Source organism: Trematomus bernacchii, unplaced genomic scaffold (assembly GCF_902827165.1).
Source record: "Trematomus bernacchii unplaced genomic scaffold, fTreBer1.1, whole genome shotgun sequence".
Taxonomy (NCBI): domain Eukaryota; kingdom Metazoa; phylum Chordata; class Actinopteri; order Perciformes; family Nototheniidae; genus Trematomus; species Trematomus bernacchii.
Window position 1 is genome coordinate 3,333,769 of NW_022987950.1, and position 10,849 is coordinate 3,344,617.

The window sequence follows — 10,849 nt, forward strand, 5'->3', positions numbered from 1 at the left end:
CCCTGCTTGAAATTTCAAAACGATAATTTTTTCATAATGGTGGCTGTAATGTGAAACATATCTGTGTCTGGCTGGCCTAATTAGTTTTGTTGCCAGCATAGTGAACCCGGAACTGTGGAGTACCCCAAAGTCCTATGTAAGGAATGTATAGTAGGGTCCCCAGCACATAGAAACTGCCGGATGCTAACCTGCATATGTTGGACAATTTGCACAATTTGCATTAAGTTGTGTTAATTAAAATGAGTGGACAATGGTTAAAACAATTTTGGTGGTTTTGGGGGTTATTGAGGATGCTGAGTCCGTTTCTGACATATGCAGGTTAGCATCCAGCAGTTTCTATGTGCTGCAGACCCTTACTATACATTTCTAACATAAAACTTTGGTGTACTCAACATTTCCATGTTCACAATGCTGGACACTAGACGTTGAGGTCATGTTGAACTGGATGATTTACTGTGTCCCTCCTGAGAGCAGAAAGCTTACAATGTGTTGGTGTACAGAGCTTTTAATACAAACAAGGTGAGCTTGAAATATTAGCTCTGATAAAGGTAGAACAAAGTCAACAGTTCATGTTGTGCTGTACATGTACATGCATTTAAACATAAATGCTGTATTAAATCTTATTCTGGCATAGTAATTAGTACATTACTAAATTGTATGGTATTGGTAGCATGGGTATTGGAACACACTTTACTTTTTCCTCTAGCATAATGATTCGAGTGGTACTAAACAGAACGGTTCTTTAAAAATGGAACACAATAAATCTTCTCTAGCATACTAAGCAATAAAGTACAGCGGTATAGATATCGGAACGCAGTTCAAATTAAATGTATCATTTTATTTCTGCAGTATACTTGGAACACATAGTATATCTTTCTCTGGCATACTAACCTATAAGGTACTTAATAGTATGGGAATGCATAATAAGTGTTTCCCTGGTATTCTAAATAGTACGGTAGGTATTGGAACGCTATGCTTGTTGTCACTATCAGTTAAATGTCTGTAGAGCCATATGGAATAATAACCGCTCCCTAACAGCAGGTGGCAGTAGTGGTCAGTGAAGCTTTACAGCGGCTGTATGGTTTTTAAAGTAGAAGAAGAAGACCGTCGTGGACCAATCCGTTCCTATTATACATCCATGGGACCAATTGCAAAGCGCCAGTACATCACAAAGAAGAAGAAGAAGAACGTGGACCAATGAGAGCTAATCAGTGTGAGGATGCGGGAAGCACAGTGTTCGGCAGGTCTCTAGATGAATCTTTACGTCCATGAGATGAAGTGACAGCGCGTTTCTGACTTCTTTCTGCGTCTCTTCTGTTTCAGTCAAACAGGTGAGCTGTTGTTAAAGTTACTGCTGCTGTTTTCTCTTCTAATAATGCGGTAGTTCTCTAAAATGCTACAGGGTTTGCTCTCCTCTCAGCTGTCAGACATGTCAACAAAGTGTCACTATCTGTATGGCCCGGACTGGCCATCGGGAGGACCGGGAGGTTTCCCTATGGTCTGGCCTGTTAAGTGGCCTGCTGGCCTGAGGATTTTTTTTTGTTTATGTATGTATTGTGAACGCAACGCTGCGCAAATGTGGGTCTGACTCTGCCTCACAGAGGGTGACTGGCTGTCTACATGATGTGGCCTGCCGACATGGCCACTTTCATACAGATCATACACTAAAGCCCTCGATTGGTCTCTGTGTGTCATTCAAGCTCGGGAGGGTGTGTGTATGTGTGGCGCAAGCGAGCGAGAGAGAGAGAGCGCGCGCACCGGTTACGTGTATTGTTGTTGTTAGCATCTGGTACTAGCTAGCTGCGCTAGCGGATATAAGAAGCTGTTTCAACAACAAGGTGGAGGGAGAGTCCTCTGCTGTCAGACTGAGAGGCTGATAACTACAGCTCAGGTGAGGTAAAGGACTCTGAGTGTTTAGATAGTTCACTTAGTCTAAGTTATCTCTGTGGGTCTCAAACGGTTTGGTCACCATTTATGTAAACACATATTTCCATTTGAGGGGGGAGTGATTAGTAAAATATGCATGAATAATAATAAAAAAAATGTTAACTTTTTAAACTTGTTGAGAGCTAAAACTAGTCTTTGCTGCTGCCTCAAAGAGGAGAAGAGGGGGGAGACAGGTGAGGCTGGTTCAGGAGCACAGACACACTCACAACTATAAATGAACCAAAAACAACTAAATAAACAAGTTTCAATGTTTTTTCATATTGGATATGGTATGTTATTGGTTATGGCCATGTTGTTATGATTTTATGATTATTTAAATGTATACAGTGCAGTTTCCTATGCGTGTTTCCATAGATCTAGTCTCTTTATTTTCCCCTCAAAATGCACCAGATTGATGCATTTAACTCCAAAATGTAAAATATCTTACCGGCATGCCCCCGGACCCCCCTAAAGGATTTGAGGTCCATCTCCACTTAAAATATGTTCACATGGATAGATTCCTAAATAGATTTTCACATTTTTTTAAATAGTAACCCCTGTCCATATGTTTATTATTGGTTAGTAGATTTAAACTATAGGGCTATCACTATGGGCAGCAACGCTGTAAATATTCACAAATAAATCCAGCAAAATGGCACAAAGAAAAACTGGTTGTGGCCTGGCTGGGTGTATAATTCCCGGCCTGACTTATTGTCCCAGTCCGGCCCTGTCTGTATCTGTATCTATCTGACATGTTACTGCATGTGCTGGTCGCACACAGAGGCGGGGGCGCGCACAGGATGATAATACACACATAAGAGCATCCTATCTTTATGTTCTAATAAATGTAGGCCATGCTGAGGCCAGATATTTAATGAGGGGCACATTTAATTTTGGACAAAGGAGAAAAAGATAGTGTTCAAGATTCCAAAATGTTGGTTCAGTTTAAAGTCATAGCAAGCAAAACAACATGAAATGCTATGATTGATGTTTGTGTTTTGGTGACAGAATTTCTGTCAATGAAAAAAACATTCACTCAGCACTATCACAAATTGTATTATCATAACATGTCTGTTTGGAGGGGGCCACTGGAGGGGGAGGGGGGTCAAGCTCAGTGTTCAGGTGTCCCCCCCAGTGTTTGTAATGTTACAAATACAGTTAAAGAATATATATATATATATTAAATGTGTTTTGACTAGAGGGAGGTAGGGTTGAATAATGTCATACTTTTTAAATACTATTATTGTACTTTATTAACGTATTAAGTGTGCACCTAGGGAGAACTTGTTTTTGTTAGCATCCTTCCCAAGGACACTTTATCAGGCAGATTGTAGGAAATGCAGATTAAAAAGTTCTCTGCTTGTAAAAGTACTTTTAATTACTTCTAATGATGTACATTTTAATAAAGAAAACTAACCAAAATGATACTTTAAAACAAATTCTTGCCACTAAAAGTATTTTCAAATTACCTCTAACAGCACTCTATGGATACAATTTACAATACACTTACAATCAAATGCTATTTCTATGTTCACTTATTATCTGTATTTATTTATTTGTACCTTTTTTTAATTAGACCTTTTTAAAAGTACATTTGAAATATACTTTAAATCAGGAACAGCAATTAGGTATACTTGTGGTAACATTTGAATCGTTGAATGATAGTTCTTCACACATCCAGGTGCTGTGTTCAGTCATGCAGCTGATCCCCAGCCGCTCTGCAGCTCCTCTCAGCTCTCTGGCTCTCTTCCTGCTGCTCTGCTGTCACATGACCAGCACTCTCAGCCAGAAGGTGACTTATACTGGATTATACACGTTTTTCTCTTGATGTGTTATGTTGGAATTACACTTTTTACTGATGTAAAATTAGTGATATTATCAGTCAGGAACTGGGTCTTCCCAGATCTCCGAGGTTAATTGACTAATATTGAATATTTGATGAAAGCTGTGAATCTTACCAGCTTTCAGCAACAGTACATACTGTTAGGGTACACACATGTTGGTGTATGCAGCTCAAGGGCCAGTAAGATGTCAAACAAGGTGATGGAAGCTAGGTCTCTGATCCAAGACAGTCCAAGGACAAGTAGTACAGTTGCAAGCTAGCTTGAGGATGACTATAGTGTCATTTAAAGCAAACTGTTTGTTTTTTCATCATATCTTTAAAAAAAGTTGTTGGCCAGTACACCAGAGAATACATGATCTAGTTTTGTGTGTTTGCAGTCTGACTCTGCCCTAGCTGTGGTGGAGAATACTGAAGGAGAAGGAGAAGTGGAGGTGACGGATGTAGGAGATGAAGGAGACTTCGAGGTGGTCCAGCCTACAGAGGAGTGGCAAACACTCAAACCAGGTAAAATACTGAAGGACTGTAGAGGTACTTTGTTTGATCTAACACAGGGGTTCCCAACCCCCGGTCCGCGGACCGGTCCCTGTTCCGAGGGATTCGGCGGCTCAGCCTAAGGTCTCAGCCTCTTGTGCGCACGAGAATGTTACCGGTGCGCTAAGTAGGAAGAGGAGCGCACAGGAGACAACCGTTTGATTGCAGACTGTTATGTTTATGTGGGGAAATGGTGGTGCATACATTATTTGAGATAGATTTCAAACTCGGACTTCATTTTAAGGACATGTCGGCCAGGAGTGTAGAGCTATTTGTTTAAGCACCGGATTGGCAAAACAGGAGAGTAAACCAGTCTGCCTTGATCTATGAATTAATGTCCGGGACTCTCACGGTATCTGCTGCCCGCAGCTGTTTTATAGAAGGAAACCCTCCTTCACTTCATGACATGGCTGCAGCATCAGGAGGCAGCGGGACGTATACTCGGTAAAGAGCTGTGCCTTTTTACGCACCGCCTTCGCTGTGTTTAACTTAATCAGAACAGCTTAAGAGTGACTGCAGGCTGCTACGTGTTAACCACACACACATCTACACACATCGAACTGCCCGATTACTCCCCCATTTATTAGTTTTATGAAGGAGATGTCCAGTCAGTCACCAAGGCGCATGATGTGTGTGTGTATGTGCTCTGCTCTGCTCAGCTCTGTGTGTTCGGTGTGTTTCTGTCTGTCCGACACCGGCATATATGCGGCTGTTCCCAAAATAAATTAGTTTAATCTTAATCTCGATGTAGTGCTAAATGCTGTCGGGAGTGCACCGGAACGAACGACACTATCATAATATCTTCTGAAAACAAATGCCAGTGACACACACACACACACACACACACACACACACACACACACACACACACACACACACACACACACACACACACACACACACACACACACACACACACACACACACACACACACACACACACACACACACACACACACACACACACACACACACACACACACACACACACACCCTGGCGACCGGACATCTCCTTCATAATACGCCTTCTCCTCGTTTTCCCAGCATTCACTGGATTATCCGTAAATCATACAAACAAAAACAAAACGTTGATTTAACCCTTGTGCCCTCCTCGGGCATTTTTGTACATTTTTCCTGACTTTTTTTTTTTTGATTTGGTGTTCATTTCAGCTGTGTTACAGCTTTTGGCATGGATTTTTGCAAGAAGTCTTCTTTTGAGTCAAATTTTTGAAATCCAATGTCGTTTACTCTTACATGTTTTGTATACTCTCGTACACGCTCATAAAAACTGCTAGTAAATCATCATACATCAATATTTTATTAAACTTTTTTTTCCATGAATCACTTGAACAACTTCTAACGTGCTCAAAACTACCAAACATTCAATAGTTTTCAGGATTTTAAACCTTTAAATGCCTGTTTCATTATTTGAATTATTTAATTTCTGATTTAATTTTTGAGAGAAATGAAATAATGAAAATTATGAAACAGGCATTTAAAGGGTTGAAATCGAAACCGAAAATGGTAGTTTTGAGTACGTTATAAGTTGTTTATGTGATTCATGAAAAAGAAGTAGAAAAAGATATTGATATATGATGATTTAATAGAAGTTATTATGGGCGTGTACATTTTTGCCACGAAGGTGTCCAGAGGTAGTATCTGACACTACGTACAAAATAATAATGCAGTGAAATCAATTTTGTTGCTAATCTTTGACACATCCAAGACTCTAGTAACCACCAAAGTTCCATCCCTCTACTAATTATTATATTGAAAAATAATTATGTTTTGTGTTTTTTCGTAAGAAAAAATGAAATAATTCAAATAATTAAACAGGAATTTAAAGGGTTAAAATCCTGCCAATGATTGAATGTTTGGTAGTTTTGAATACATTAGAAGTTGTATATGTGATTCATGAAAAAAAAAGTAGAAAAAGATATTGATGTATGATGATGTGTGTGCACGCGTGTGCAGGTCAGGCGGTGCCCGCAGGCTCTCATGTGCAGCTGAACCTGCAGACGGGTCAGAGGGAGGTACGGCTGGGAGAGGAGCAGCTCAAATACCTGGACCAGGAGCACAGGTAGGTCCAGAGTCTCTACCTGCAGGACTTCCTGTCCAGCTGATCTGAAGTCTGCTGCTGTGAGAGAGTGACTGTGAATGTGTTGTATCTGAGCAGAGAGACAGAAGAGACCTCCATCAGTCCGGAGGAGCTCCAACGGGTCATGAAGAAGATAAAGGAGGACATGAAGCCGGAGAGCGCAGAGCACCAGGTAACCGCACAGTGCATGTTGGATATTTAATTACTCTAGCGACACACTGTGCACTGAGTGGAAAAGCTGCCATACATGTGTTATGGCCTCTATAGAATGGTATATTTGTTCTACTATAATGTATTAATGTTCTTATTTGTGTGTGTGTGTGTGTGTGTGTGTGTGTGTGTGTGTGTCAGGACTCGGTGGCGTCCCGGTTCCGTCCCATGGAGGAGTTAAAGAGAGAGATGGCTGAGCTGGACCTGCTGGTGCAGACGGATGATCAGGTACATCACACATTAGAGAAATTCAGGACAAACTGAGAGGTTCTTTTTTTTTTATGAGAGCTATCTGGGAAAATGTCCTTGGGTAAAATAAAATCTGTTATCCGTTTGTATAAATAGAATTTCTAGCTGTAAACTGTTGTGTTGTAAACTGTCACAGGCGCTTTTCTAAAAAAGTGTTATTATTTCCGAGTATTCTTCCAGTTTTCTTCCAGTGCTCGGAGCGGCCTCACAAAATAGCTGTGCGACCGCTCCAAATCAAGACGCTGGGCGCAGTGTGCATGTGACGGCATGGGCTCTCTTCTCAATGGAAACAGTTCAAAAGAGAGGCTGTTGCTTAGAATAGGGCACGTAGTGAACACAGACCATAAGGTCTAATCAAAGCATTATTAGTGCTTTAGTTGAACCATTACTGAAGTGGAGACAGAGCTTCCAGCAAGCAGAGAGCTCAAGTTTGACATAAAGACACCTCCTGCTTAAAGTGGCCATGCTCTAAATGTAATCAAAATGTTGAAGCCTGGTTATAACCAGCTGTCCTTCAGTATGCAGTTGAGCTGAATGACTGTTGTTGTGCAGATAATGAGGCGTCTGCTGGAGCAGTTTAACAGCAGCAGCAGCACCACGGAGCAGAGGCTGAGCATCCTGCTGGAGCTGGAGTACTTGGTGCATCAGGTCACACACACACACACACTCACACACATTAACACTTACACACACGGACTCATGTATTCTGAGATTGACCTTTGTTCCTCTGCTCGTTAGGTGGACAACGCTCAGAACCTGTGCTCCATGGGGGGGCTGCAGCTGGTGGTGGAGACCCTGAACAGCTCTGACTTCAGACTGCAGGAGAGCTCCGCTTTCGTCCTGGGATCAGCTGTGTCCAGGTACCGCCGCCCCGCTCTGACCTGACGGTGTCTTTACCCAGACAATAAGAAACACAACTGGAGGGCAAACGCCTTGTTTAAGAAGTTGATGTTGTAAAACTGGAAATATAAGGAAGCACCTGGGAAATGAAATATTATTTGAACATTGAAACAACAATGTCAGTAGAGAGTAATAAAGGAAAACAATTCCACTAAATATGGAACACAATTGACAAAGCTCTGTAGATGGATATTTTTCAATGAGTGGGGATGCATTTTGCATCAACCTTGTTATTCTTTAGTTCATGTATTTATCATTTGTTTTCATATATATTTGTTCATTTTTTTTTAATGTATTTTTTTTTTTGGAGGAAGTGACATTTTGTGTGGTGTTGAATTTGTGAATGTAGTGTATTCAAACCCCCACTCATTCAGTACAAATCTAATTAAACAAAAGATATTCAAATGTGAAGTTAACACTGCCTACAACTCTCCTCGTCTCTGACTACAAGTCCCATCTCTACCTCATAACAAGCAGCTGCTTCAGGTTTACACACAGTGTGCTGTCTATGGACTGTATTAAGCTATGTTATTTCAGTGGAAATGCTCTGGTACTATTATTTAATACTTGCCTGATATTTCTTCATCTATTTTGATTTCATTTGCATAAATAATTAATAAAAATACAGCATATTTTGTTAGCGAAACTGCTTTTACTCTACATGTCCCCCTTTTAAGAAAAATTCAAATGACCCTTTAGTGAGTTGGTTTCATTACCCTCTCCCAAAGGTTGCCTCTTGTAAGCTATGCTCACACTCAGAGAGGATTTAATGGTGGTGACTGACGGATGTTTTGTCCTGCAGTAACCCGGAGGTCCAGGTGAAGGCCATGGAGGGGGGGGCTCTGCAGACGCTGCTCACCATGCTGGCCACAGATCAGCCGCTGTGGGTCAAGAAGAAGGTGCTCACACACAGCTGCACTTCAGTGAGGTGTTGTGAAGGAGAGCTGTAATATTTCATTTGGGATATTCTTCTTTCCAGGTTCTCTTTGCAGTGGCCTCCCTCTTACGCAACTTCCCCTTCGCCCAGCGCCACTTCCTGTCCCGGGGAGGGCTGCAGGTGCTGTCGGAGCTGTTCAGGGGGGACCGAGGGGGGGTCCTGCGCACTCGTATCGTCACCATGCTCTACGACATGATCAGTGAGAAGGTACCTGTCGTCGCAATATCAAAACTGCTTTCTTCAGACATGAGGAGTTAGGAAACCAATGCACAGAAACACACTCTTTGTATTTGTGGCCCCCAGTTACACACAGCGTCTAAAAGGGTTACATCACTTACAGGTTACAAAACAGTTCTCAGATGATCGGTAGAAACTCCTGCATTCAAAGCCATACTTGAGTAAAAACGCTAAGGTTTCGCTTTAAAATATACTTAAGTATCAAAAGTACACATACTTGTTTAGTGCAATAGCTAATTTCAGAATCATATATGTTCAATTACTGCATTATGATTATTGACGCATTCATGTATTCATCCCAGCTGGTAAATGTGGAGCTAATTGAATCAGATGTGTATACAGCAGCTGGATGTATTTACCTAGAATGATTGGTCAATGTTTATTTATTGGTGTATTTACATTTCGTATTAGCTAACAATCTGATTAAGACTATATTCGTCCCACAGAGGGAACATTTACAGTGTCACAGCAAAGGGGACGATGCAGATAAACGGCAGTTAGACATTTGAAAACTGACTAAAGCTGTCAGATAAATGTAGGCAAGTAAAAAGTGCAATATGTGCTTCAATAATGTAGTGCAGTAGTAGTATAAAGTAGTCAAAATGATACAGTACTTGAGTTACTGCACTTTAATACATCCCACTGCTGCATCTAGGACAGGGGCTTGTTCTTAACCATTAACCCCGATACTCACACTCAGTTGTAATACCATTAAAGGTGGCTTTTCCAACCTGACCTAGCACTGTTCCTCTAATGTCACAGAAACACCTAAATGACCATGTATCTGCTGTTCACTCATAGGCACATTTAGTATGCTATTGCTTAGGAGTCATTGCAGGTAAAACCCCAACATCCCCTTCACACACGCATACCATTTTGTGAGTCATATTGTTGTTTTTACTGTATGTTGTTCCTACGTTTGCCATCACTATTGAATTCATATGATTTTGGGAATCTTCTCTAAAACATTGTGAATTGTATTATTATTGAGGTAGAGGCTTCCAATAAGTGTGGGTTTTCTGCCTCATCCTTCCCAGCTTATTATTTGTTAACAGTTATATTTCTGTATCTTTTCAATTGTATTGAAATAATTCAAATAATAATAATAATACAAGTACATTGAAATGAATAAATGATTGCCATCACACACACAGACAGTGTTCTGGTGGCAGTGAATCAGTGTGTGACGCTGCTCTCCTCCCGCTCCAGGAGCTGATCTCCCAGGCCGGTCTGGACCCGGGGCTGCACGCCTCCCACCAGGAGCTTCTGCGGCAGTACTCTCTGGTGTCTCTGAGGGAGGGGCTGCTGGAGGAGGGGTGGTGCAGTCTGATCCCAGAGCTGCTGGACTCCACCGAGCACGACTTCAGAGAGAAGGTGCAGTGCTGAGAAAATGTCATGATTAACAGAGAGGCTGGAAGGCTTCAGTGTTTGTTTCAGTCAAATAAATAGTGTGTGTGTGTGTCGTCCCCCCCCCCCAGGCTCTGCGGGCCATGCTGGCTCTGGCTCCGGTGTGTGTGGATCAGTACCGCTCTCACAGCTCCCTGAAGGCCTCGCTGCTCCTGCTCAGAGAACAGTACCAGGACATGATCCAGTCCCAGATGATCCTAGGAGAGGAGAACGAATACTTTGAAGAGATGATGGACCTTATAAACGCTCTACACGTCAAACTCCGATGAGCAGAGGAGCGCTCAGTGGCCTCAGCTCTACAAACAGATAGGAGTGCACAGACTTCTGAAGTAACCATGAACAGAAGGACAAACTCCCGAGACTTCATCTACTGAGTTCAAAACCAGGATGGACCTGTGGCATCAGATTGTGGGTTTGGGATCAGAATAACCTTTTCTCTTTTTGGTGTTGTCATTGTAAAATGTTTGACTCTGTTTTCAGAGTTTAAGAATAAATTATTATTTAAAAATGA

General features: G+C 41.7%; 1 protein-coding gene across 2 annotated transcripts; it reads left to right on the forward strand.

Moving 5' to 3' along the window:
• The first annotated feature begins 1,190 nt into the window (after positions 1 to 1,190).
• sil1 (SIL1 nucleotide exchange factor) lies at positions 1,191 to 10,849 on the forward strand. 2 transcript variants are annotated; one of them, XM_034115745.1, is made up of 12 exons: positions 1,191 to 1,331; positions 3,592 to 3,718; positions 4,147 to 4,273; positions 6,275 to 6,380; positions 6,477 to 6,570; positions 6,750 to 6,836; positions 7,410 to 7,505; positions 7,596 to 7,717; positions 8,560 to 8,656; positions 8,737 to 8,901; positions 10,141 to 10,305; positions 10,410 to 10,849. In XM_034115745.1, exons 2-12 carry the CDS (start codon positions 3,623 to 3,625, stop codon positions 10,605 to 10,607), a joined length of 1,353 nt encoding a protein of 450 aa, XP_033971636.1. In that variant the 5' UTR covers positions 1,191 to 1,331; positions 3,592 to 3,622; the 3' UTR covers positions 10,608 to 10,849. The 2 variants fall into 2 exon arrangements, with proteins under 2 accessions (XP_033971636.1, XP_033971635.1); XM_034115744.1 differs by having other exon boundaries at positions 3,608 to 3,718.

Excerpts from the sequence above, each read along its gene's own strand:
- sil1 (XM_034115745.1), top strand. The coding sequence starts at position 3,623 with ATGCAGCTGATCCCCAGCCGCTCTGCAGCTCCTCTCAGCTCTCTGGCT. Across the intron at positions 4,274-6,274 it reads GTGGCAAACACTCAAACCAG|GTCAGGCGGTGCCCGCAGGC; the intron begins GTAAAATACTGA and ends ACGCGTGTGCAG. Across the intron at positions 6,837-7,409 it reads TGGTGCAGACGGATGATCAG|ATAATGAGGCGTCTGCTGGA; the intron begins GTACATCACACA and ends GTTGTTGTGCAG.